The 24344-nt window shown below is 41.4% G+C and overlaps 1 protein-coding gene across 1 annotated transcript in view; it reads right to left on the reverse strand.

The window, feature by feature from the left end:
* LOC119545125 (serine/arginine-rich splicing factor SR45-like) overlaps positions 1 to 22961 on the reverse strand; it is a 71491-nt gene extending 48530 nt beyond the window's left edge. The window contains exons 1-2 of the mRNA XM_037850725.1: positions 22951 to 22961; positions 19701 to 20114 (exon numbers count right to left, since the gene is read on the reverse strand). Coding sequence (XP_037706653.1) covers positions 19701 to 20114; positions 22951 to 22961 — 425 coding nt within the window. The remainder of the gene's footprint in view (positions 1 to 19700; positions 20115 to 22950) is intronic.
* Positions 22962 to 24344: the final 1383 nt, after the last annotated feature.

The raw sequence follows: 24344 nt of genomic DNA on the forward strand, positions 1-24344 counted from the left end.
GTGATTCCTGCTACATGGCCTCTGTTATCCTGGAAACCACAGTCTAGGGATGGAGATGGACCTTAGTGTAATAGCCCAAATATGTCTGTATAAATACAAACTTAGGTCAGCAGGTCAGCCCTGTAAAATCAAGGAACAGAAGTCTACAAGAGCATCTGGTGGGACATTCAGGAAGTCAGGGACAGTTCCCCATAGGAAGTGACAATTGTGCTGATGGTTGAAGGAAGCCAGCAGAGGGGTGGCCTCCGCAAAGGCCTTGTGTTAGCAGGAAGAAGAACCTCTTCAAGGACCTGCAGAATGATGAGACGTTTGGAACCCTGGAATCAGGGGATCTGGTGCCAGGCAAGGTGCAGGGGTCAGCAGTGGCCAGGTCAGGCAGGATCTTATGTGTTAAGAATTTTAGTGTTTATTCTTCAGGCAAGGGCAGTGGGGGGTAGGGAGGTGGTTTAAAGGAAAACAAAGTAAGGCATGATAGGTGTATCAGTTATCTATTGCTGCATAACAAATTGTTCCCAAACTTAGCAGCCTAAAACAATCACATATTATCTCACAGTTTCTGTGGGTCAAGAATTTGGATTTGGCTTAGCTGAGTCCTCTGCCTCTGGGTCTCACACAGTCAACAATCAAGGTGTCAGCTTGGGCTGCAGATATCTTAAAGCTCAAATAAGGGATGGTCCATGACCAAATTTGCTCACTTGGCTGTTGGTAGGCATCAGGTCCTCACTCGCTGTTGGTCACAGAAATCAGTTCATTGCACAGTGGCCCTCTCCTTGGGGTTACTCATAACATGCCAATTTGCTTTCCCTAGAGTGAGGTGAGAGAGAGAGAGAGAGAGAGGGAGAGAGAGAGAAATGGAAATCATAGTCATTTTCTAACCTAACCTTCAGAAGTGGCATCCCATCACTTTTGCCGTATTTTATTCATAGAAGCGAGTTTCTAGATCCAGTGCACATTCAAGGGGTGGGGATGACACAAGGGTGTGGATACCAGAGGCAGTAATCACTAGAAGTCTTTTTATAGGGTGCCTTCTGTGGGTGGAGAATGGATTGGAGGGGTCAGAGTGAATGCAGAGGGAATTCGGATACTATTGAAGGAGTCCAAGCAAGAGATGGTAGATTGTAGCTTGGACTACAGCGGTGGCTCTAGTAATGGAAAGAAGTGAACATATTGGAGTGATACTTAGGAGGTAAAAGTGATAGATAATAGATTGAATGTGGAGGCTGAGGGAGAGAGAGATAGAATGGGGAATTCTTAGGTGGCTACCTTAGGTGGCTACCACATATTGTGTACTGGGGAGATGGTGGTATCACTCATGGAGATAGGGAATATGAGAAGAGGACCAGGTTAAGGGAGTAAGGGTTGGAGTTCCATCTTGGATGGGTTAACATAGAAATAATGCATTAGCAACCTAAGAGTCTGGGTTATCTTCGTGGAGATGCTGAGTACGCAGGTGGATATTTAAGTCTTGAGCACAGAGGCAAGGTCAAGGTTTGAGATAAAACATGGGATCCTCAGCATGAGGTGAGTTTTGGTGAGCTCCACATTTCATGGTGCATCAAGAAGGAGGAGCCTAAAGGAAGGCAGATGAGGCAGGACCCGACCAGAGAACCAGAAGGGAAATTGGGAGAGGGGGCATTTCAGAGGCCCAGGGAGGAGAAGGTTCAGGAAGGAGGGAGTGGCCAACAGCATCAAAGGCTGCTGGGGAGTCAGGTAGGGTGAAGGTCAGTGGAGGTCACTGGAGGCCATCACTTATCTGCAAACGTTTATTGAGCACCTGCTAAACCCCAGACATCGTGCTAGGCCCTGAGGATGCAAAGGTGAATACGACTCAGTCAGTTGCTACCTTCCCGGATCTCTCAGTCTAGGGGATAGATGGGAAGAGAACACACTGGCACATACTTTTTTTTTTTTTTTTTAATATTCATTATATTGAGATATATTCACATACCACGCAGTCATACAAAACAAACTGTACATTCTATTTTTCACAGCATCATTACATAGTTGTACATTCATCACCAAAATCAATCCTCGACACCGTCATTACCACACACACAAACATAACCAGAATAATAATTAAAGTCAAAAAGAGCAACTAAAGTAAAAAAGAAAACTGGGCGTCCTTGTCTGTTTGTTTGTTTCCTTCTCCCACCTTTCCACTCATCCTTCCACAAACTAGACAAAGGGGAGTGTGATCCCCATGGCCCCCCCAATCCCACTGTACCCCCTCATAAGCCACATTTTTATACAATTGTCTTCAAGATTCATGGGTTCTGGGTTGTAGTTCGATAGCTTCAGGTGTCCACCACCAGCTACCCCAATTCATTAGAACGTAAAAAGGGTTGTCTATATTGTGCATAAGAGTGCCCACCAGAGTGACCTCTCGGCTCCTTTTGGAATCTCTCTGCCACTGAAGCTTATTTCATTTCCTTTCACATCCCCCTTTTCGTCAAGAAGATGTTCTCCATCCCACGATGGCACATACTTTTAAATCTCAGAACTGCAGAGTGAAAGTTGCCATATCAAATGTTACCAGCTATTTAAAATCTGATTTTCCCTGAGGGCCCACTGCATAGCTGGGTGAGGATGTATGGTACCACATGCGGGCCCTGACTTGGCTGCACTAAGGCTGGGAGCTTTTTACAAAACAGAAACTGGAACCCTTATCCCAGGAGATTCTAAGCCAGCAGGTCAAAGGGACTTAGGCAACTGATTTAAAAAAACAAACAAACAAAAAAAACAACCCAAGTTTATTCTGATGCACGAGCAGGATGGAGAACTCCTCAAGGGACTGGGTTGAATTCTGATTCTTCCAAGTGCCAGCACTTCTATCTTGCTGAGCCTCCTTTTCTCTCCTTGTGAAATGGGGAGAATAGTTGGCCTGCTAGGTTGCCATGAGGATTGAATGGGATCCTGTTTGTAAAAGTACCTGGAGAATGGCTCCAGAAATGTCCAATACCAGGTGGCATAGGGTAGTGCTTCTTAAGCATTAATGTGCACATGGATCACCTGAAGATATTGTTATAAATGTAGATTCTGGCTCAGTAGGTTCTGGAGTGGGGCCTGGCAGTCTGCATTTCTAACACATGCCAATATGATGTCAATGCTACCAGTGTATGGACTTCAGGTACTTTTAGTAAGGGTTGAGGAAATATTTATGTGGGCTTATCGGTGACATCCAAGATGAGGTCTTCATAGATGCTGGTATATGATGACATCATTGCAAGCTTGTGTTCCTATTTGATAAATGGCATTCTCTGCAATACTAAAAACCAACAGAAAAGCCATACTAACCCACAAGACAGAAATTGTAGAGACAGAGAACCCCCCAGTTCTAAGCATTGTGAAAAGAAAAACCAGCAGCCTGCCCAAGCACCAGCAACAGAAAAATGGAACACGAATTCAAACTTGTGATTGTTGAAAACCACTGCATAAGCAGCATTATCTTGCCCAGGCATATAAAGAAATCAGTCCTACCCAATGCAAGTGCAAGATACTTCAATAGGCTTCATGTCAAATTTCTTGTGATTAAAAAGCTTACTCAGGAGACAAATGCAAATTACCTCTAGGTATGCTCCCTTCCACCAGCTGTTGAGGAATTAATGTTAAGGGGTTCAGCCTCCACATATTTTATTTAGTGCAAACCCAGTGATGTCCTGTTTTCTTAAGCAGTAATTTTTGAGTATGTCTTTCAGAGCTTCAATTTTCAGTAGCACAGCCAGGGCTTTAAGGAGGATGATCCTGAACATAAGGTTCAAGTGATTGAATGTGCTCACAATTTCAGGGAGGAATTTTGCTGCATGGTCTACAACCCATGCTGGCACATGTTGGACTTGTTTTAATCTAATGACCATTTACAACAATCTACTCTTTAATGAGGAGGTCATACAGAGAAATAAGATACTCATGGAAACTATGCAGGTAAAAGAAACCAAGCTCCTATATTTGTAGAGAGGACTTGAGAGCAGAGAGAGGAGAAAGCAGAAAGAGCATCTAGAGATCACAAATATGCCAGAAAAGCCTGTCTTCAAAGACTGCTCCATTGTCACCACTAATGCCCCAGAATTTGTCACCTCAAAAGCATCATTACCAGAGGGGCAGGCACTAACATTTATTTATACTCACATTATTTCAGGTACTTAACATACCTTTTTTCATTTAATATTCAAAACAAGCTTATGAGATGGGAAGTGTTATTATTATTCCTATTTTGAGATGTGAAACTAAGGCCCCAAGTCATACAGCTGGAAAGCGATGGAGCCAGGATTTGAGCTTTACTGAAAAGCCTGTCATTGCCACAATGCTATCCCATCTCCATTCATCTCCATTTGACGAGAGATACAAGAGCACTTTGACCAGTCTTGTCTTGATGTCCCTATTCTGCCCTTTACCTCTTCCCACTTCTGAGCTCTGCCACCCTTCACTAAGGTCATATCTGTCTCCGAGAGACGTTCCTGATGTATTTTAAGTTTTTTAAAAAATGGAATTTGGTAGAAAATGCATACAGTATGCTCTTTTTTTGTAAAAGGAATCACCCTCAAATACGTATGTGTATGTGTGTGCATGTGTTCTGTGTGTACTTTTCAGACCCCTTGAGTTTTCACTCAACTCTGAGCAGGCAGTGAAGTTGTCCTGAAAATGACAGATTTCTTTCACACATGGTGGGATGGAGTTCAAAGTGGAATTTAATTTTTTAGAGAAAACAATGTGGCATTTTATGTCCAGGTGGGAATGTAGTTGAAAATTCTTACCATCTACATATACAGGAGGTAGACTGAATCACAACAATGTGAGTTTCTTCTCTTGGCTGACTTTAGCTGCTGCTAGTTCCCTCAACGCTGGAGTACTTTGTTGATCCCTTTCCTGGTTTTTAGAGGCTACTGACCCTAGAAATCTTAAGCACCCTCAAAATGACTCAACTTGGAAAAGAATCCTGGAGGGGTGAAGCTAGAGTGTGTTTTCATGTCTACATCAAAGAGGGTGCTGCACTCCTGTCTTCCTCTGAGGCCCGGTCACCCAGGAATTCTGCCAAATTTGGCTTTCTGAAGCCTGAAATGCTGTAAGTTATAGGTGCCTTCCCAAAGCTTTATTACATTATAGAGATTTGTTCTTTGTAAGCATGTAAAAGCTGAATTCTTGAGCTTTATCAGGATTTTTGTTTTGGTAGGGGGGTAAGGGGTATTTATGGAGGGGGAAACCAGAGCAGTGGACCATGAGTGCCAAGGGAGAGGAGAGGTCAGCACAGGACGGGGTGAAAGGCGATTCTAGTGAGCCCCAGAATAAATAGCCTCAAGTCCTTACTTCTAGATCAAAAACAGAACTTTGGGATGTTTGTAAGAAAAAAAGAACACAAATACAATATTTTATTGTGGTAGTGACAATGAAGGGGATTGGACTTAATATGAGAGGTGAATCCATTTTGGAACCAGACTGTTACACTCAGATGGTTACTCCAGGGAACCCTGAAATAAAGCCTTTCTTCCTTCTGCAACAGAATTGCTTTTATTGATGTATTTTCTAAAATGTGCTTCCAAAATTATCAAAAGCTAACTGTGCATTATGGATGAGTTTTATGCACAAAATATCATTGATAGAAGCATCTTCTGAAGAGGATCATTAGATAAAATCAGCTGGGGTCAGGGGAGCCTCCTCTCTGTCCCCAGTGCCGTCTCCTGGGTTTGTATTCTCACCATCTCTCTTAGTTTCTCAGGACTGCAGGAACAAAGTACCAAAAACTGAATGGCTTAAAACAATAGAAATTTATTATCTCATAGTTCTGGAGGCTAGAAGCCCAGATCAAGGTGTCAGTAGGGCTATGCTTCCTCTGAGGTTCACAGGGAAGAATCTTTTCCATGCCTCTTTAGAGTCTGGATGTGGCTCGCTGCCGATTCATGGCATCCTCTGCCTCAGTCATTACCTGGCTTTTTCCTCTCTGTCTCTCTGCCTGTAACCAAATTTCCCCTTCTTATAAGGACACAGACATTGAATGAAGGACCCACCCCATGCCAGGATGACCATATTTTAACTTTCCTAATTCCATCTCTAATGACCCTATTTCCATATAGGGTAGAATTCTGAGGTACTAGGGATTGAGACTTCGCCATATCTTTTTGGAGGACACAATTCAATCCATAACACCATCTCTTTCCTGGACCACTGCAGTAGCCTCACAACCCTTCTTGGTTCCCCAAGTATCTTCTCATGAGATATCTTCTTTGTTCTACACAGCCGAATACTCAAGGGCCCAAGGTCCTCTCAACTGTGGCACTGTCCCCAAGAGGCCCTTGGCATTCTCTCCATTTAGCCAGGAGACGAGGAAACAGAGTGAGGAAAGAGCTTGTTTCCATTCTGATCCCATTAGCAAGAATCCATCCACTTCACTGCAATGGAGTCTGAGCAATGTTGTCTAGCTGTGCTTCTGGGGAGAAGAGGAGAGCATGGTATTGGGGAGCACTAAGAGACTCTGCCCCAGGGGCCATCCTTCACAAGCTGGCTCCATCAGCCATTTTCCTTGTCTTCCCCAACATCAACCTTTGGACCGTATGTCTCCGCACGTGTTGATGCTTCTCCTCACAGTACCTCTTAACTCATTTCTGGATATATTCCAGCCAAGCATTCCTCTCTTGTGAAACTGCCCTAGAGCACCCAGGAGAGAAACACTTTCTCTGTGTTTCCATGCTAATTTTTACAATAAACTTTTGATTTATAAAAACAGAACATGTTTGCTCTGCACCCAAGTGAGGCATGCCCCCAGATCTGACTCTTTAAAGACATCGCAGGGTAGTAAACAATTGTTCCTCCCCAAAATTCATAACCCCAGGCTCATCATGTGAAAAAAATTAGACAAATTCCATTGAAGGGCCATCTTACAAAATACCTGAATAGTACTCCTCAAAAATGTTGAGGTCACCAAAAACAAGGAAAGTCTGAGAAACTGTCCCAACCAAGAGGAGCCTAAATAGATATGACAACTAAATGTAATGTGCTATATTGGATAGGATCCTGGAACAGTGAAAAAGGACATTAAGTAAAAATTAAGGAAATCTGAAAGAGTAGACTTTATTTAACATTCATGTTATCAATATTGGTTCTTCAGTTGTAACACTGAATCATACTATTGTAAGATATTAATAATAGAGGAAATTGAGTGCAGAGTATATGGGAATTCTGTTTCTTTTCTCAGTTTTTCTGTGAATTTAAAACACTTCTAAACAATAACATCTATTTTGTTAAAAGGCTAAATCTCAGAACTTATAATGTAGATTGAAAGTCATGACTTGAGGCATGCAGCTAGGCAAACGGATCTTGAGGACAGTTTGTTCAGTGAAATAAGCCTGAAACAAAAAGATAAACATCACAATGGCTCACTAATATGGACTAACTATAATGTGAAAACTCTGACAATTGAATCTGAAAGCACAGGTTAACAGGGGAAGGCTTACAGTAAAGTTTTCCTAGATTGTAAGCTCTTACAGCAGCCACATCTATTCAAGATACAGTTGTAATGGTTATTTCTAAATTCGAGATGCTGAGCTCTTTGTGCATAATCTGATCAGTCCCTGGAACTTCAGTTATCTGTGTTACATCTAAGACTTAAAGCCAGAGTTCAGCAGCTGTAAATGTCAGCATTACCCCATACAACAACTGTTAAAGAAGCTGAAAAAGAGATCAAACTTCAGTTAGAAATCTGAACGAAATGGACTTGGTTAGGACAAAGGTAAATCAGAGTAAAGGATAAAAGATGATATTGACTGTGTTTTAAAACTTCAACTTCTGTGTGAGACTAAAGGATGAGATGTTTATTTGGTGCAAAGTCTATATTTTCTGTTGCACACTATATAACTTAATTCATATGATCAGTTTATTGAAACACCATAATTACATGGAACCTTGAATAGAGAGTGAGATCTGTTTGGTTTGTACAGGTTGGTATGAAGCCCCAATACATCTCAGAGTAATGTGGACAGAGAATAAAAAAGTATTTGCAAAGCCCCTTTGAGGGATGGGGAAAATGTGGAAATATTAAACTTCCCCACCTGGGGAATTTCTGATATTCTCACAAGAACTGGGGACTACTAATTTAGTAGGCTGAGCCCTCGATCTTGGGGCTTGCCCTTATGAAGCTCGTTATTGCAAAGGAGAAACTAAGCCTACTTACAATTGTGCCTAAGAGTCACCCCCAGAGAACCTCTTTTGTTGCTTAGATGTGGCCTCTCTCTCTATCCAGCTCACAGGTGGACTTGCTGCACTCCCCCCTAAGTGGGACATGAGTCCCAGGGCTGTAAATCTCCCTGGCAATGTGGGACATGACTCCCAGGGATGAGCCTGAACTCAACATCATGGGATTGAGAAAGTCTTCTTGACCAAAAGGGGGAAGAGAAATGAAAAAAAGTAAAGTTTCAGTGGCTGAGAGATTTCAAGTGGAGTTGAGAGGTCATTTTGGAGGTTATTCTTATGCATCACACAGATATCTCTTTTTAGTTTTTACTGTATTAGAAAAGCTAGAAGGAAATACCTGAAACTGTTGAACTGCAATCCAATAGACCTGATTCTTGAAGATGATTGTATAACTACATGGCTTACATGGTGTGACTGTGTGATTGTGAAAACCTTGTGGCTCACACTCCCTTCATCCAGCATATAGACATATTCCAGTTTGCTAATGCTGCCATTATGCAAAATACCAGAAATGGATTGGCTTTTATAAAGGGAATTTATTAGATTACAAATTTACAGTTCTAAGGCCATAAAAATGTCTAAACTAAGTCATCAATAAGAGGATACTTTCACTGAAGAAAGGCTGATGGCATCTGGAACACCTCTGTCAGTTGGGAAGGCACATGGCTGGCATCTGCTGGTCCTTTGTTCCTGGGTTCTGGTTTCAAAGTGGCTTTCTGCAAAATGTCTCTGTGCTTCTGTCTCTCTTAGCTTCTCTCAGCTCTCAGCTTGGTTCTCCTGCGGCATTTCTCTCTAAGCCCTGGGAGTCCTCTCTAAGCTTTTGTGGGGCAAATTCTGGGCTTCATCTCTTAGGTTAGTATCTCCAAATGTCTTTATGTCTGCATCTCCAAGTGTCTCCAAGCATCTGCCTCTGTGTTGGTTCTTGAGCTCTCTTAAGTTCTCCAGTCAGCTAATCTAGACACAGTCTGAATGGGTGGAGCCACACTTCCATGGAAATGATCTAATCAAAAGGTCTCACCCACAGTTGAGTGTGTCATGTCTCCATGGAAACATTCAATCAGAAGGTTCCACCCTAATCAAAAGACTAATAAGTCTGCCCCCACAAGACTGCATTAAAGAACATGGCTTTTTCTGGGGACATAATATATTCAAACTGGCACAGGAGAGATAAGTAGAAAAATGGAAACAAAAAGTAAATGAATAATGGGGGGGGGTATACGTGTGTTCTGTTATGCAAAATACCAGAAATGGATTGGCTTTTATAAAGGGAGTATATTTGGTTACAAAGTTACAGTCTGAAGGCCATAAAGTGTCCAAGGTAAGGCATCTACAATCTGGTACTTTCACTGAAGGATGGCCATTGGCGTTTGGAAAACCTCTGTTAGCTTGGAAGGCACGTGGCTGGTGTCTGCTCTGGAGTTCTGGTTTCAAAATGGCTTTCTCCCACAACGTTCCTCTCTAGGTGTCTGCTTGCTCCTGGGTTGTGTTCTCCAAAATGTCTTGGTAAGCTGCAGCTCCTCCAAAATATTACTGTCAGTTTCTCTGAGGTCCTTCTGTCCTTGAATTCCCTTATATGACTCTAGTGATCCAATTAACACCCACCCTGAATGGGCAGGGTAATACCTCCATGGAAATTATCCAATCAAATGTTTCACTCACAGTTGATTGAGTCACATCTCCATGGAAACACTCAAAGGATTCCAATCTAATCAACATTAATACATTTGCCCCCAAAAGATGGCATCAAAGAATATGGTTTTTGGAGGGACGTAGTATAACCAAACTAGCCAAGGGGTAAGGGATGTTTTGGGTGTTCCTTTTTACTTTTATCTTTCTTTTTTTGGAGTAATGAAAATGTTCAAAAATTGACTGTGGTGATGAATACACAACAATATGTGGATACTGTAAGCAATGGTACACTTTGGATGATTGTATGGTATGTGAATATATCGGAATAAAATTGCATTCAAGTCATGACTGAACTATACTTATTTGCTACATAAATGTTTTACTACATTTAAAAAAATAAATAATTATTTGTATTTTTCATGAGATTGTGGTCTGTTCAGAGACATACCATCTTGTATTTATACAGAAATGCAACAGACCTTAAAGGGCCAAGGCAAATATTAAAGAATAAACACAAAGTTAGGGCTCTCAATACCAAATTTTAAGACTTACACTAAAGCTTTACTATTAGGACACTGTGGTATTAGCACAAGGACAAAAAGACCAATGGAAGACTGGTGAATCCAGAAATACCCCCACACATAAATGGTTACTTGATCTATACAAAGTTCTACTGGAAATTCAGTGGGTGAAGAATGCTTTTATTCAATAAATAATGCAGGACAATTGCATATCTGTATGGAAAAAAAATGAAGTTCCATCCTCACCTCACCCCATACACAAAAATTAATTTGGAAAGGATCAATCCCTTAATTTGTAGGGTAAAACAATAAAGCTTCTAGAAGAATATAAAGGAGAATACCTTCATGATTTACCATTAGGCAAAGATTTCTCCATTATGACCTACAAGCACTGTCCATAAAGCAAAGATTTCTTCAATATGATCTATAAGAACTGATCATAAAGGAAAAAATGATAAATTAGATTTCACTGAAATGTGGAAATTCTATTTTTGAAATACACCATTGAGAGAGTGAATAAACAAGCTAGAATCTGGAGGAAGACAGTGATAATGCATGCCCTCATATTCTTAAAAAGAGAATAAAGGAGCTGTCCCAGGTCACTGTAAAGGAACTTCCCAAGGTCACACAGGTTGGAAGTGCTGGAGCCAGGAGTTAGTCCCAGCAGAATGACTCCAGAGACTTTTCTCACAACACCTGCTTCAGACTGTTTCATTTTATCAGAAATTAAACTCATTTCAAACACTGATCAAGTTTAATGTGGCAGAGTTTCAGTTCTGGAAAACCTCCCAAAGATTCAGCAGATAAAAACCAAACAAATCAGTTAAACAAATCTGATTACTTTTTTTTCTTTTTTTTTTTAATAAGAAATTTTATTTTGAGATAAATTCAAACTTACAGGAACAGTTGCAAAAACAGTACAAACCCCATACATAGAACTCCAGCATACCCTGACCCCCCTCCCTGATACCCCGATCCAGTACCTTTAACATCCTGTCACAGCACCATTTCTTTCTTTACCTCCCTATCATCCATCTTCTATTGCTCTGTCTTCTGAACATATGAGAGCAAGCTGCACACATCCTTGAAAAAACAATATAACTCACATATACATTTCCCATGAACAAGAACATTCTTTTATGCAATCCCATTAAACGCAGCTAAGAAGTTCAAGAAATTCAACCTTGATATAAAGCTTACATTCTATATTTCCTTTTTTTTTTCCTTATGTCCCATCTGTGTCCCTTTGAGCCTCCTCTCCTCCATCCTCAGATCCCATCCAGGATCATCCTTGGCATTTAACTGTCATCTATTTAGACTGCCTTTTTTTTTTTTAATCTTCATTTTATTGAGATATATTCACATACCACGCAGTCATACAAAACAAATCATACATTCGATTGTTCACAGTACCATTACATAGTTGTACATTCATCACCTAAATCAATCCCTGACACCTTCATTAGCACACACACAAAAATAACAAGAATAATAATTAAAGTGAAAAAGAGCAATTGAAGTAAAAAAGAACACTGGGTACCTTTGTCTGTTTGTTTGTTTCCTTCCCCTATTTTTCTACTCATCCATCCATAAACTAGACAAAGTGGAGTGTGGTCCTTATGGCTTTCCCAATCCCATTGTCGCCCCTCATAAGCTACATTTTTATACAATTGTCTTCGAGATTCATGGGTTCTGGGTTGTAGTTTGATAGTTTCAGGTATCCACCACCAGCTACCCCAATTCTTTAGAACCTAAAAAGGGTTGTCTAAATTGTGCGTAAGAGTGCCCACCAGAGTGACCTCTCGGCTCCTTTTGGAATCTCTCTGCCACTGAAGTTTATTTCATTGCCTTTCACATCCCCCTTTTGGTCAAGAAGATGTTCTCCGTCCCACAATGCCAGGTCTACATTCCTCCCTGGGAGTCATATTCCACATTGCCAGGGAGATTCACTCCCCTGGGTGTCTGATCCCATGTAGGGGGGAGGGCAGTGATTTCACCTTTCAAGTTGGCTTACCTAGAGAGAGAGGGCCACATCTGAGCAACAAAGAGGCATTCGGGAGGAGTCTCTTAGGCACAATTATAGGGAGGCCTAGCCTCTCCTATGCAGCAACCACCTTCCCAAGGGTAAAGCCTATGGTAGAGGGCTCAACCCATCAAACCACCAGTCCCCTGTGTCTGTGGTCATATTAGCAACCATCGAGGTGGGGTAGGCCAATACCTCTGCATTCTCCACAGGCTCCTTAAGGGGCTCTACATATTTTTATCCTTGTTTTTTTTTTTTTTTAAGTCAACTGTATAAAAAAAAAATTAAAAAAAAAAAACATACAATAAAAGAACATTTCAAAGAGACCATAACAAGGGAGTAAGAAAAAGACAACTAATCTAAGATAACTGCTTTACTTCCAACATGTTCCTACTATACCTCAAGAAAGTTACCTAATATAGCAACATTTCTGGGAACTTGTTCCTACTATATCCATCAGAAATTAAAAGACCATAGTCATTCCTGGGCATCCCCAGAACGTTAAATAGCTTATCTGTTCTTCTTGGATTATCGTTCCCCCTTCCTTAATTGCTCTCTATTGCTAGTTCCTCTACATTCTACATTATAAACCATTTGTTTTACATTTTTCAAAGTTCACATTAGTGGTAGCATATAATATTTCTCTTTTTGTGCCTGGCTTATTTCGCTCAGCATTATGTCTTCAAGGTTCATCCATGTTGTCATATGTTTCACGAGATCGTTCCTTCTTACTGCCGCATAGTATTCCATCGTGTGTATATACCACGTTTTATTTATCCACTCATCTGTTGAAGGACATTTGGGTTTGTTTCCATCTCTTGGCAATTGTGAATAATGCTGCTATGAACATTGGCGTGCAGATATCTGTTCGTGTCACTGCTTTCCGATCTTCCGGGTATATACCGAGAAGTGCAATCCCTGGATCGAATGGTAACTCTATATCTAGTTTTCTAAGGAACTGCCAGACTGACTTCCAGAGTGGCTGAACCATTATACAGTCCCACCAACAATGAATAAGAGTTCCAATTTCTTCACATCCCCTCCAGCATTTGTAGTTTCCTGTTTGTTTAATGGCAGCCATTCTAATCGGTGTTAGATGGTATCTCATTGTGGTCTTAATTTGCATCTCTCTAACAGCTAGTGAAGCTGAACAGTTCTTCATGTGTTTCTTGGCCATTTGTATTTCCTCTTCAGAGAACTGTCTTTTCATATCTTTTGCCCATTTTATAATTGGGCTGTCTGTACTACTGTCAATGAGTTGTAGGATTTCTTTATATATGGAAGATATCAGTCTTTTGTCAGATACATGGTTTCCAAAAATTTTTTCCCATTGAGTTGGCTGCCTCTTTACCTTTTTGAGAAATTCCTTTGAGGTGCAGCAACTTGTAAGCTTGAGGAGTTCCCATTTATCTATTTTTTCTTTTGTTTCTTGTGCTTTGGGTGTAAAGTCTAGGAAGTGGCCGCCTAATACAAGGTCCTGAAGATGTTTTCCTACATTATCTTCTAGGAGTTTTATGGTACCTTCTTTTATATTGAGATCTTTGGTCCATTTTGAGTTAATTTTTGTGTAGGGTGTGAGGTAGTGGTCCTCTTTCATTCTTTTGGATATGGATATCCAACTCTCCCAGCCCCATTTGTTGAAAAGACCATTATGACTCAGTTCAGTGACTTTGGGGGCCTTATCAAAGATCAGTCAGCCACAGATCTGAGGGTCTATCTCCGAATTCTCAATTCAATTCCTTTGATCTATATGTCTATCTTTGTGCCAGTACCATGCTGTTTTGACAACTGTGGCTTTATAATAAGTTTCAAAGTCAGGGAGTGTAAGTCCTCCCACTTCGTTTTTCTTTTTTAGAGTGTCTTTAGCAATTTGAGGCATCTTCCCTTTCCAAATAAATTTGATAACTAGCTTTTCCAAGTCTGCAAAGTAGGTTGTTGGAATTTTGATTTGGATTGCACTGAACCTGTAGATGAGTTTGGGTAGAATTGACATCTTAATGACATTTAGCCTTCCTATCCATGAACATGGAATATTTTTCCATCTTTTAAGGTCCCCTTCTATTTCTTTTAGTAGAGTATGTAGTTTTCTTTTTATAGGTCCTTTACATCTTTGGTTAAGTTTATTCCTAGGTACTTGATTTTTTTACTTGCTATTGAAAATGGTATCTTTTTCTTGAGTGTCTCTTCAGTTTGTTCATTTCTAGCATATAGAAACTCACTGACTTATGTGCATTAATCTTGTATCCTGCTACTTTGCTAAATTTGTTTATTAGCTCTAGTAGCTGTATCGTCGATTTCTCAGGGTTTTCCAGATATAAGATCATATCATCTGAAAACAATGACAGTTTTACTTCTTCTTTTCCAATTTGGATGCCTTTTATTTCCTTGTCTTGCCGGATTACCCTGGCTAGCACTTCCAGCACAATGTTGAATAACAGTGGTGACAGTGGGCATCCTTGTCTTGTTCCTGATCTTAGAGGGAAGGCTTTCAGTCTCTCACCATTGAGTACTATGCTGGCTGTGGGTTTTTCATGTATGCTCTTTATCATATTGAGGAAGTTTCCTTCAGTTCCTACCTTTTGAAGTGTTTTTATCAAAAACGGATGTTGGATTTTGTCAAATGCTTTTTCAGCATCTATTGAGATGATCATTTGATTTTTCCCTTTTGAATTTTTAATGTGTTGTAATACATTGATTGATTTTCTTATGTTGAACCATCCTTGCATGCCTGGAATGAACCCCACTTGGTCATAGTGTATGATTTTTTTAATGTGTCTTTGGATTCGATTTGCAAGTATTTTTTTGAGGATTTTTGCATCTATATTCATTAGGGAGATTGGCCGGTAGTTTTCCTTTTTTGTAGCATCTTTGCCTGGTTTTGGTATTAGATTGATGTTAGCTTCATAAAATGAGTTAGGTAGTGTTCCATTTTCTTCAATGTTTTGAAAGAGTTTGAGTAAGATTGGTGTCAGTTCTTTCTGGAAAGTTTGGTAGAATTCCCCTGTGAAGCCATCTGGCCCTGGGCATTTATTTGTGGGAAGATTTTTGATGACTGATTGGATCTCTTTGCTTGTGATGGGTTGATTGAGGTCTTCTATTTCTTCTCTGGTCAGTCTAGGTTGTTCATATGTTTCCAGGAAATTATCCATTTCCTCTACATTATCCAGATTGTAGCCATACAGTTGTTCACAGTATCCTCTTATAATTTTTTTAATTTCTTCAGGATCTGCAGTTATGTCACCTGTTTCATTCATTATTTTGTTTATATGGGTCTTCTCTCTTTTTGATTTTGTCAGTCTAGCTAGGGGCTTGTCAATCTTGTTGATCTTCTCAAAGAACCAACTTTTGGTGATATTTATCCTCTCTATTGTTTTTTTGTTCTCTATGTCATTTATTTCTGCTTTAACCCTTGTTATTTCTTTTCTTCTACTTGGTTTAGGATTGGTTTGCTGTTCATTTTCTAGCTTCTTCAGTTGATCCATTAGTTCTTTGATTTTGGCTCTTTCTTCCTTTTTAATGTATGCATTTAGTGCTATAAATTTCCCCCTCAGTACTGCTTTTGCTGCATCCCATAGGTTTTGGTATGTTGTGTTCTCATTTTCATTCATCTTCATACATTAAGCAATTTCTCTTGCTATTTCTTCTTTAACCCACTGATTGTTTAGGAGTGTGTTGTTTAACCTCCAGGTATTTGTGAATTTTCTAAGTCTCTGATGGTTATTGACTTCTAATTTATTCCATTGTGGTCAGAGAATGTGCTTTGAATAATTTCAATCTTTTAAAATTTATTGAGGCTTGTTTTATGTCCCAGCATATGATCTATTCTGGAGAAAGTTCCGTGAGCACTAGAAAAGTATGTGTATCCTGGTGATTTGGGATGTAATGTTCTGTATATGTCTGTTAAATCTAATTCATTTATCAGATTGTTTAGGTTTTCAATTTCCTTATTGGTCCTCTGTGTGGTTTATCTATCTATAGGAGAGAGTGATGTGTTGAAGTCTCCCACAATTATTTTGGAAACATCAATTGCTTCCTTTAGTTTTGCCAGTGTTTCTCTCATGTATTTTGTGGCACCTTGATTGGGCGCATAGACATTTATGATTGTTAATTCTTCTTGTTGAATTGCCCCTTTTATTAGTATGTAGTGGCCTTCTTTGTCTCTCAAAACATCCCTGCATTTAAAGTCTATTTTATCTGAGATTCATATTGCTACACCTGCTTTCTTTTGGCTTTAGCTTGCATGAAATATTTTTTTCCATCCTTTCACTTTCAATTTCTTTGTCTCCCTGTGTATTAGTCTCTTGTATGCAACATATTGATGGTTCATTTTTTTTTGATCCATTCTGCAAATCTATATCTTTTAATTGGAGAGTTTAATCCATTTACATTGAACGTTATAACCGTGAAGGCATTTCTTGAATCAGCCTTCTTATCCTTTGGTTTATGTTTGTCATATATATTTTTCCCCTCTCTCTATTAATATCCTTTATTGTACCCATACCAAATCTCTTTAGTACTGAACCTTTCTCCAAGTCTCTCTGTCCTTTGTTTCTCTGTCTGTAGGGCTCCCTTCAGTAACTCCAGTAGGGCAGGTCTCTTGTTAGCAAATTCTCTCAGCATTTGTTTGTCTGTGAAAAATTTAAGCTCTCCCTCAAATCTGAAGGAGAGCTTTGCTGGATAAAGTATTCTTGGTTGGAAATTTTTCTCACTCAGAATTTTAAATATATCGTGCCACTGCCTTCTTGCCTCCATGGTGGCTGCTGAGTAGTCACTACTTAGTCTTATGCCGTTTCCTTTGTATGTGGTGAATTGCTTTTCTCTTGCTGCTTTCAGAACTTGCTCCTTCTCTTCCGTGTTTGACAGTGTGATCAGAATATGTCTCGGAGTGGGTTTATTTGGATTTATTCTATTTGGGGTTCGCTGAGCATTTATGATTTGTGTATTTATGTTGTTTAGAAGATTTGGGAAGTTTTCCCCAACAATTTCTTTGAATACTCTTCCTAGACCTTTACCCTTTTCTTCCCCTTCTGGAACACCAAAGAGTATTATATTCGGACGTTTTATATTATCTACCATATCCCTGAGGTCCGTTTCGATTTTTTCAATTTTTTTCCCCATTCTTTCTTTTATGCTTTCATTTTCATTCTGTCATCTTCCAGGTCACTGATTTGTTGTTCACCTTCCTCTGGTCTTGTACTATGTGTGTCCAGAATCTTTTTAATTTGGTCAACAGTTTCTTTAATTTCCATAAGACCATCTATTTTTTTATTTAGTCTTGCAATGTATTCTTTATGCTCTTCTAGGGTCTTCTTGATATCCTTTGTATCCCGTACTATGGTCTCATTGTTCATCTTTAGTTCTTTGAGTAGCTGCTCTAGGTGCTGTGTCTCTTCTGAACTTTTGATTTGGGTGCTTGGGCTTGGGTTATCCATATCGTCTGTTTTTTTCATATGCTTTATAATTTTCTGTTGTTTTTGGCCTCTTGGCATTTGCTGAACTTGATAGGGTTCTTTTAGGATTTGTAGACCAATTGAAGTCCTTATCTCTAATTTATCAGATCTACAGCTTCGTGGAGTACACTTTCTCTAACTAACCAGCAGGTGGCATCCACGAGCCACCTGTTCTCCACAAGCCAGTTCTCCCCTGCTTTGCCTTTGTGGTGAGTGGGGGAGTGAGTCTTGTGGGGTCCAATTGGTGTACCAAGCTTGCGTGTGTAGTTGGTGTTTCCCGCCCTGTATATGGGGCTTGTTTCTGGGCAGTCAGGGAGGGGGCGTGGCTGTAACAATCAAATCTCCCTGGTGATCCTGGAGTTTTAAAGCTGCTGCAATAGTCTAATCCTTCAGTTCAGTCCTGCCACAGTTTGTCTCTGCCACTGACCCACAAGTCCTTGGTATTGGCGTATGGCTCCTGAGATTTGCGAGTGGGTCCCTCTTCCAGGCTGTGCACCCCCTGGTCCTCTGTTGAGGGATGACTGTGCTATGTCACAGGTGAGTGCCATCCCCCCAGGGTAGTTCTGGACTGCTGGGCTGTGTAGGGAGGCTCCCAGTCTGCTGAAATGATGGCTGAATGGGGCTTTGTTAATTCACACTGCTCCACCATCCCAACTCTGGGACAATCAACTGAGGTTGCAGGGAAGGCTAATGTCCACGCCCAGTTTTGTGGTGTGTGCCTGTTATTTGCAGCACTTCCGTCACACTGCGTTGTCTGGGGCAGCTCTGGGCTATGGGGCTGGCGATGGGCAGGAGTGTTTCCTGTGCACCAGGATGATGGCTGTGAGTGGACAACCCCCCTTTTTTGGGAAGTTGTGGTGTTTAGTGAATTTTCTCAGCCACTGGATTATTGCCTTTTGTCTCAGAGCTCTCTTAGTTCTGCTCTTGTCTTGACCTGCCCAAATTGGAAGTCTTTGAAGCTTTCTGTATTGGGCTTCTTCGAGTAATTGTTCTAGAAAAAGAAAAAAGGATTAAAAAAAAAAAAGGGCCCTCCTCACAGATCTAATGGGTTATTGAAATGCTAAGAGACAAAGCAATTAGGGCCATTAAGGAAAGGTCCACAGGGCAGAGATATCAGCTTTTCTTCGGGATTTGCATGTGAGCCTCAAGGCCTGAGCTCTGCCCTTCCCCTTTCTATGTTCACCAGAACTCCAAAAATCCTCCGCTTTTATTTTGGAGTTTTTCGTGCTGTTTTTTTCTATGCCTGTCTCCTCTCTGCTGGGCTGGCTGCTCTCAGATTCTCTGGTGTCTGGTCTCAGTCTATCTATGGTTGGAGTTTGGATCAGTAGAATGAGTTTCCGTTAAGGGCTGCCACTGCAGTTCTCCCTTCTCCTTCCCGGAGCTGACAGCCCCTCCTCTCACGGGACTGAACCTGGCAGGGAGGGGTGTGGGTCCCCTGGCCACAAAAACTTACAGATTTCGCTGATCTTAGCAGGTCCACGTTTTCATGAGTGTTGTATGAAGTATGCCCAAAGTCAGATTGCTCTGTGGTGTCCAGTCCACGCAGTTCCTGGCTTTCTACCTACTTTCCTGGAGGAGTAACTTCACTGAAGAAAGGCCAATGGCGTCTGGAACACCTCTGTCAGCTGGGAAGGCATATGGCTGGTGTCTGCTTCTCCTCTGCTCCCAGGTTGTGTTGCTTTCAGCTTCTGATTCCAGTGGTTTTCTCTTTAAATGTCTGTGGGTTCTCACTTAGCTTCTCTGGGGCCAACTCTGGGCTTCATCTCTTAGCTTAGCATTTCCAAACATCTTCCTGTCTGCATCTCCAAGCATCTGGGTCTGTGTCGACTCTCTGGTCTCCCTTTCTCTTAACCCTACTGGATCCCACTGCGCGGTGCTCAGGCTCCGGAGCCCATTCACATGGTCCTCTCCCCGCCCTCCTCCAGCTCGGCCGAGGTGGCTCCGGCTGCTCCTCGGCGGGCCCCGGAGCCGGGGGGCCTCCGAGAGCGCGGAGGGGGCGGCACTGGGATGTCCCCGGCCCGGCTGCCGGATCCCTCCAGGCGCCGCGGAGGCTTTGTGTGCACCCGGGGAGTCTTCGGTGCGCGGGGAGCAGTGCTGCGTGCACGGACGGTGGAGGACGCGCGACTGCGAGGGCAGCCTCGCCTTGGCTCCCGCAGCCGGCAGACGGGTGGGTCTCGGCGGCCTTTAGCCCGCGGCAACCCCTCCTCCTCTCCCGCAGCAGCCCCCTCCCCGCCGGCTCGGCTCCTGACAGATGGTGCAACTGCAACGACGCGCCGCGGCGGTGGCTGCTCGCTGCTACTCTCGCTGATCAGACTTTTTTTTTTTTGTTTTTATTCAATTGTGGAAACATATAGAAAGCCTAAATCTTCCCATTCCATTTCATTAGTGGGATTAATCACATTTAGAAAGTTGCAATGCTATCACCTTCCCACCATCCATTGCTAGAAGTTTCCCTTCACCCCAAACAGAAACCCTACACTCATTTCTTAACTCCCCATTGCCCCTTCCCCCACTTCTCAGAACCCCTACTCTACTTTTCATCTCTATGGTCATATTCTCTGATACTTTCTTTGTGTTTACTGTGGGGCTTAAATTTAACATCTTAAATATGTAACAATCTTGTTTTTCTTTGATACCAACTTAACTTCAATATGACACATAAACTATGTTTTTATACTCCCTCATTCCCCCACTTTCATGCAGTTCTTGTCAAAAATGACATATTTTACGTTGAGTCCAAAACCACTGATTTATCATTACAGTTTATGTATTTTAGATCCTGTAGGAAGTAAACAGTGGAGTTATAAATCAAAAATACAGTAGTATTGGTATTTATATTTACCATGTGATCTTTACTGGAAATCTTTATTTCTTCATGTAGTTTCAGTCAATTGTTTAGTGTCCCTTCCTTTCAGCCTGCTCAACTCCCTTTAGCATTTCTTATAGGACTGATCTACTGGTCGTGAAGTCCCTCAGATTTTTTCTCTGTCAGTAGGGCTCCCTTTAGTATTTGAAGAAGGGCGGGTCTTTTATTAGCAAAATCTCTCAGCATTTGTTTGTCTGTGAAAAATTTAAGCTCTCCCTCAAATTTGAAGGAGAGTTTTGCTGGATGAAGTATTCTTGGTTGGAAATTTTTCTCTCTCAGAGTTTTAAAAATGTCATGCCACTGCCTTCTTGCCTCATGGTGGCCGCTGAGTAGTCACTACTTAGTGTTATGTTGTTTCCTTTGTATGTGGTGAATTGCTTTTCTCTTGCTGCCTTCAGAACTTGCTCCTTTTCTTCAGTATTTGACAGTCTGATCAGAATATGTCTTGGAGTGGGTTTATTTGGATTTATTCTATTTGGAGTTCGCTGAGCATTTATGCTTCGTGTATTTATATTGTATAGAAGGTTTGGGAAGTTTTCCCCAACAATTTCTTTGAATACTCTTTCTAGACCTTTACCCTTCTCTTCCCCTTCTGGGACACCAATGAGTCTTAAATTTGGATGTTTTATTTTATCTATCATATCCCTGAGATCCATTTCAATTTTTTTCGATTTTTTTCACCATTCTTTCTTTTGTTCTTTCATTTTCTGTTCTGTGGTCCTCGAGGAGGCTGAGTTTTTGTTCAACTTCCTCTAATCTTGTATTATGAGTATCCAGAGTCTTTTTAATTTGGCCAACAGTTTCTTTTATTTCCATAAGATCTTCTATTTGTTTTTTTAATTTACTCTTGCAATTTCTTCTTTATGCTCTTCTAGGGTCTTCTTTATGGCCTTTATATCCTGTGCCATGCTCTACTTCATGTCCTTTATATCCTGAGCCATGCTCTTGTTACCTGTCTGTAATTCTTTGATTTATTGTGCCAAGTACTGTGTGTCTTCTGATCTTTTGATTTGGGTGTTTTGGTTTGGGTTCTCCATATTGTCTGGTTTTATCATATGCTTTAAGATTTTCTGTTGTTTTTGGCCTCTTGGCATTTGCTTTACTTGATCCCTAATTTGACAGAACTGCAGCTTGGTGGCATACACTTTCTCTAACTAACTAGCAGATGGCGTCTGTGAGTCACCTATTCCCCTCAAGTCAGTTCTCCCCCACTTTGTCTTTGTGGTGTGTGGGGGTCTGATTCTTGTGGGGTCCAATCGGTGCACCAAGTTTGGGTGTGTTGCTGGTGCTGTCTGCCGTGAATGTGGGGTGTGTGTCTGGGTGGTTAGGCAGGCAGGGCAGCTTTAATAATCAAACTTCCCAGGTGTTCCCAGAGATTTAAGGCTATTGCAGGAGCCTAAGCCTTCATTTCAGTCTTTCCACCGATTATCTCTGCCGCTGACTCACAAGTCCTTTGTATTCGTGTAGGGTCCCTGGGATTTCCAAGTGGTTCCCCCTTCCCAGCTGTGCTCTTCCAGGACCTCTGCTGAGGGAGGGCTGTGCCATGTCACTAGTGCACGCTGGCCCTCCAGGGAAGCCCTGGGTCGCTGGGCCGTGCAGGGGCACTCCCAGCCTGCTTCAAAGATGGTTGAATGGGATGCATTAACTTCCCCCTTTTCGCACAGCTCCGCCCTCCCAGCTCCGGGACAATCAGCTGTGGGTGTATTAAAGGCCACTGTCCACGGCCGATATTGTGGCTTGTGTGTAGTGCTGCGGGAAAGATTCCCCATCACACTGGGTTTCTTGGCACGGCTCTGGGCTGTGGGTCCAGCCCCAGGCAGGAGCATCCCTTGCCTGCTGGGGAGACAGCTGCAAGGAATGCAGTTTTTTTTCTTTTGGCTCCCCTCTGCTCCTCTGGTCTTGAGACAATCAGCAGCGGGTGTGGGAAGGGGTATCCTCCACGCCAGACACCGAGGTGTTAGCCCAGCCCGCTCCCGCCATGCTTCACTGCACGGCTCTCCCCGTTGTACAGCCACTCCCGGGCTTTTTTTTTTTTTTTTTTAAAGAACTAGTCCATCTCCAAATGCTAGCCCACCATTTCCCCACACCGCAGCAAGGCTGCGGGACTTTCAGCCGGCTCACTCATTTGTTTCAGAATGCAGGCTCCTGGTTTCACCAAATGCACGGTCCCTGTGGATTTAGCAGACCTTTTCCAGCTGGTGCATTGCTGGAAGTGGTGTTCTGGGTCCCTTTCTGGTTTTTATCTGGTATTTTTCACAGAGGTGTTTTTTTGCCCTGTCTCACCTAGCCGCCATCTTAGGTTCCCCGGATTACTTTTTATTAACCTTGGACTTGAGCATTGATATTTGCTCTTTAACAAGGAGAGAGAGAACTTAACAGTCAGTAGATAAAGAGAACCGCTACCTAAGTATTGACTACATCTAAAACGTCTTCTTGCTATATCTGAGAGTCACTCCTGTCAAACTGCTGGGAGCTTGGATTTTGAAAAAGAGGCCCTTTGGTGTTGAGTGTGGTTCAGGACATTCTGGCCAGACAAGAGGCACTTAACACAGGGACTTTTTATGCATATTTTTGGGGGGACAATATTAAGGGCAAGAAATGCCAGAAGGACAGTTGACAAAAATAGCGCTCCACCATGATTTTCTCAGTCCACAGAGAAGGAAATGCAATGAAGAGTCTTTACCTCTTACTGAAAATTGATAAACAGCAGTTAACTTCAAGAACGATGCTGGCTTAGTCTTCTATTCCACTTTCAACTTTATTTTCTATTCATCTTTCAATTAATCCAATATCCTTTTAACCACTGTTTACAAAATTAAAAAAAAAAAAAAAAAGTTTTACTCCTAACCAGAGGATTTTACTGAAATGCAGGCTCTTGGAATTAAAACTTCAGGACTACTCTCCTCACACCTTAATTGCAAAATAGCCAGATGCCAGAAAGAGCAGTTCCCTGGCATGGCCCCATGCAATGCCTGGGCTACCAGGTCCAGATCAGGTCTTTGGTGAGGGGTTGGAGGCTAATGGGAACAATTCATTCTGAAAGGCATTCTCTCCTTGGTCAATAACTCTTTTCTTCTCTTCCTCTCTCTCTCCATCCCTGTCTGTCTCGTTCTGCCTTTTTCTCTTTCCTTCATTTCACTCTTAACCTTGGAGATCATTGCACAAATAGAAGGATAGAAAAAGCAAAAATGTGCTTGAAAATGGCTGGAATTATCTTATGACTTGAATGTTTTTCATTAACAAGGAGTCTTCCCATTCCAATGAAGATGATTTGGGTTATCAGGGGTAAGGTAACCATTATGTGAAGAAAACAGTGGTGTGGAGCTATGTTGGGAGACAACACAAAGAATAATTATAACTATCAGGAGACTGCACCAATGTTCTCTTAAAAAATGAAAGTGAAAACAAGACCCTATTTTATTATAAATATGCCATCAGAGTCTAAATATGCCAACATATAAAATTACTGTCCAGTGTCTTATTTCTATTCAAGTAATGGTGAGTGATATAAATTTATATATTATTTTTAGTTATATTACATATAACTGATTGTTGTATTATTTCATCACATTTATCACCAACTGACATGTTTTGTGTCTGGTTTTTATTCCAATACTGTATAAATGTACTATCCTAATAGTTGACTATTGACACCTTTTGTGAACCAATGCAATAAG

This window comes from Choloepus didactylus, chromosome 10, assembly GCF_015220235.1.
Source record: "Choloepus didactylus isolate mChoDid1 chromosome 10, mChoDid1.pri, whole genome shotgun sequence".
Lineage (NCBI taxonomy): Eukaryota > Metazoa > Chordata > Mammalia > Pilosa > Megalonychidae > Choloepus > Choloepus didactylus.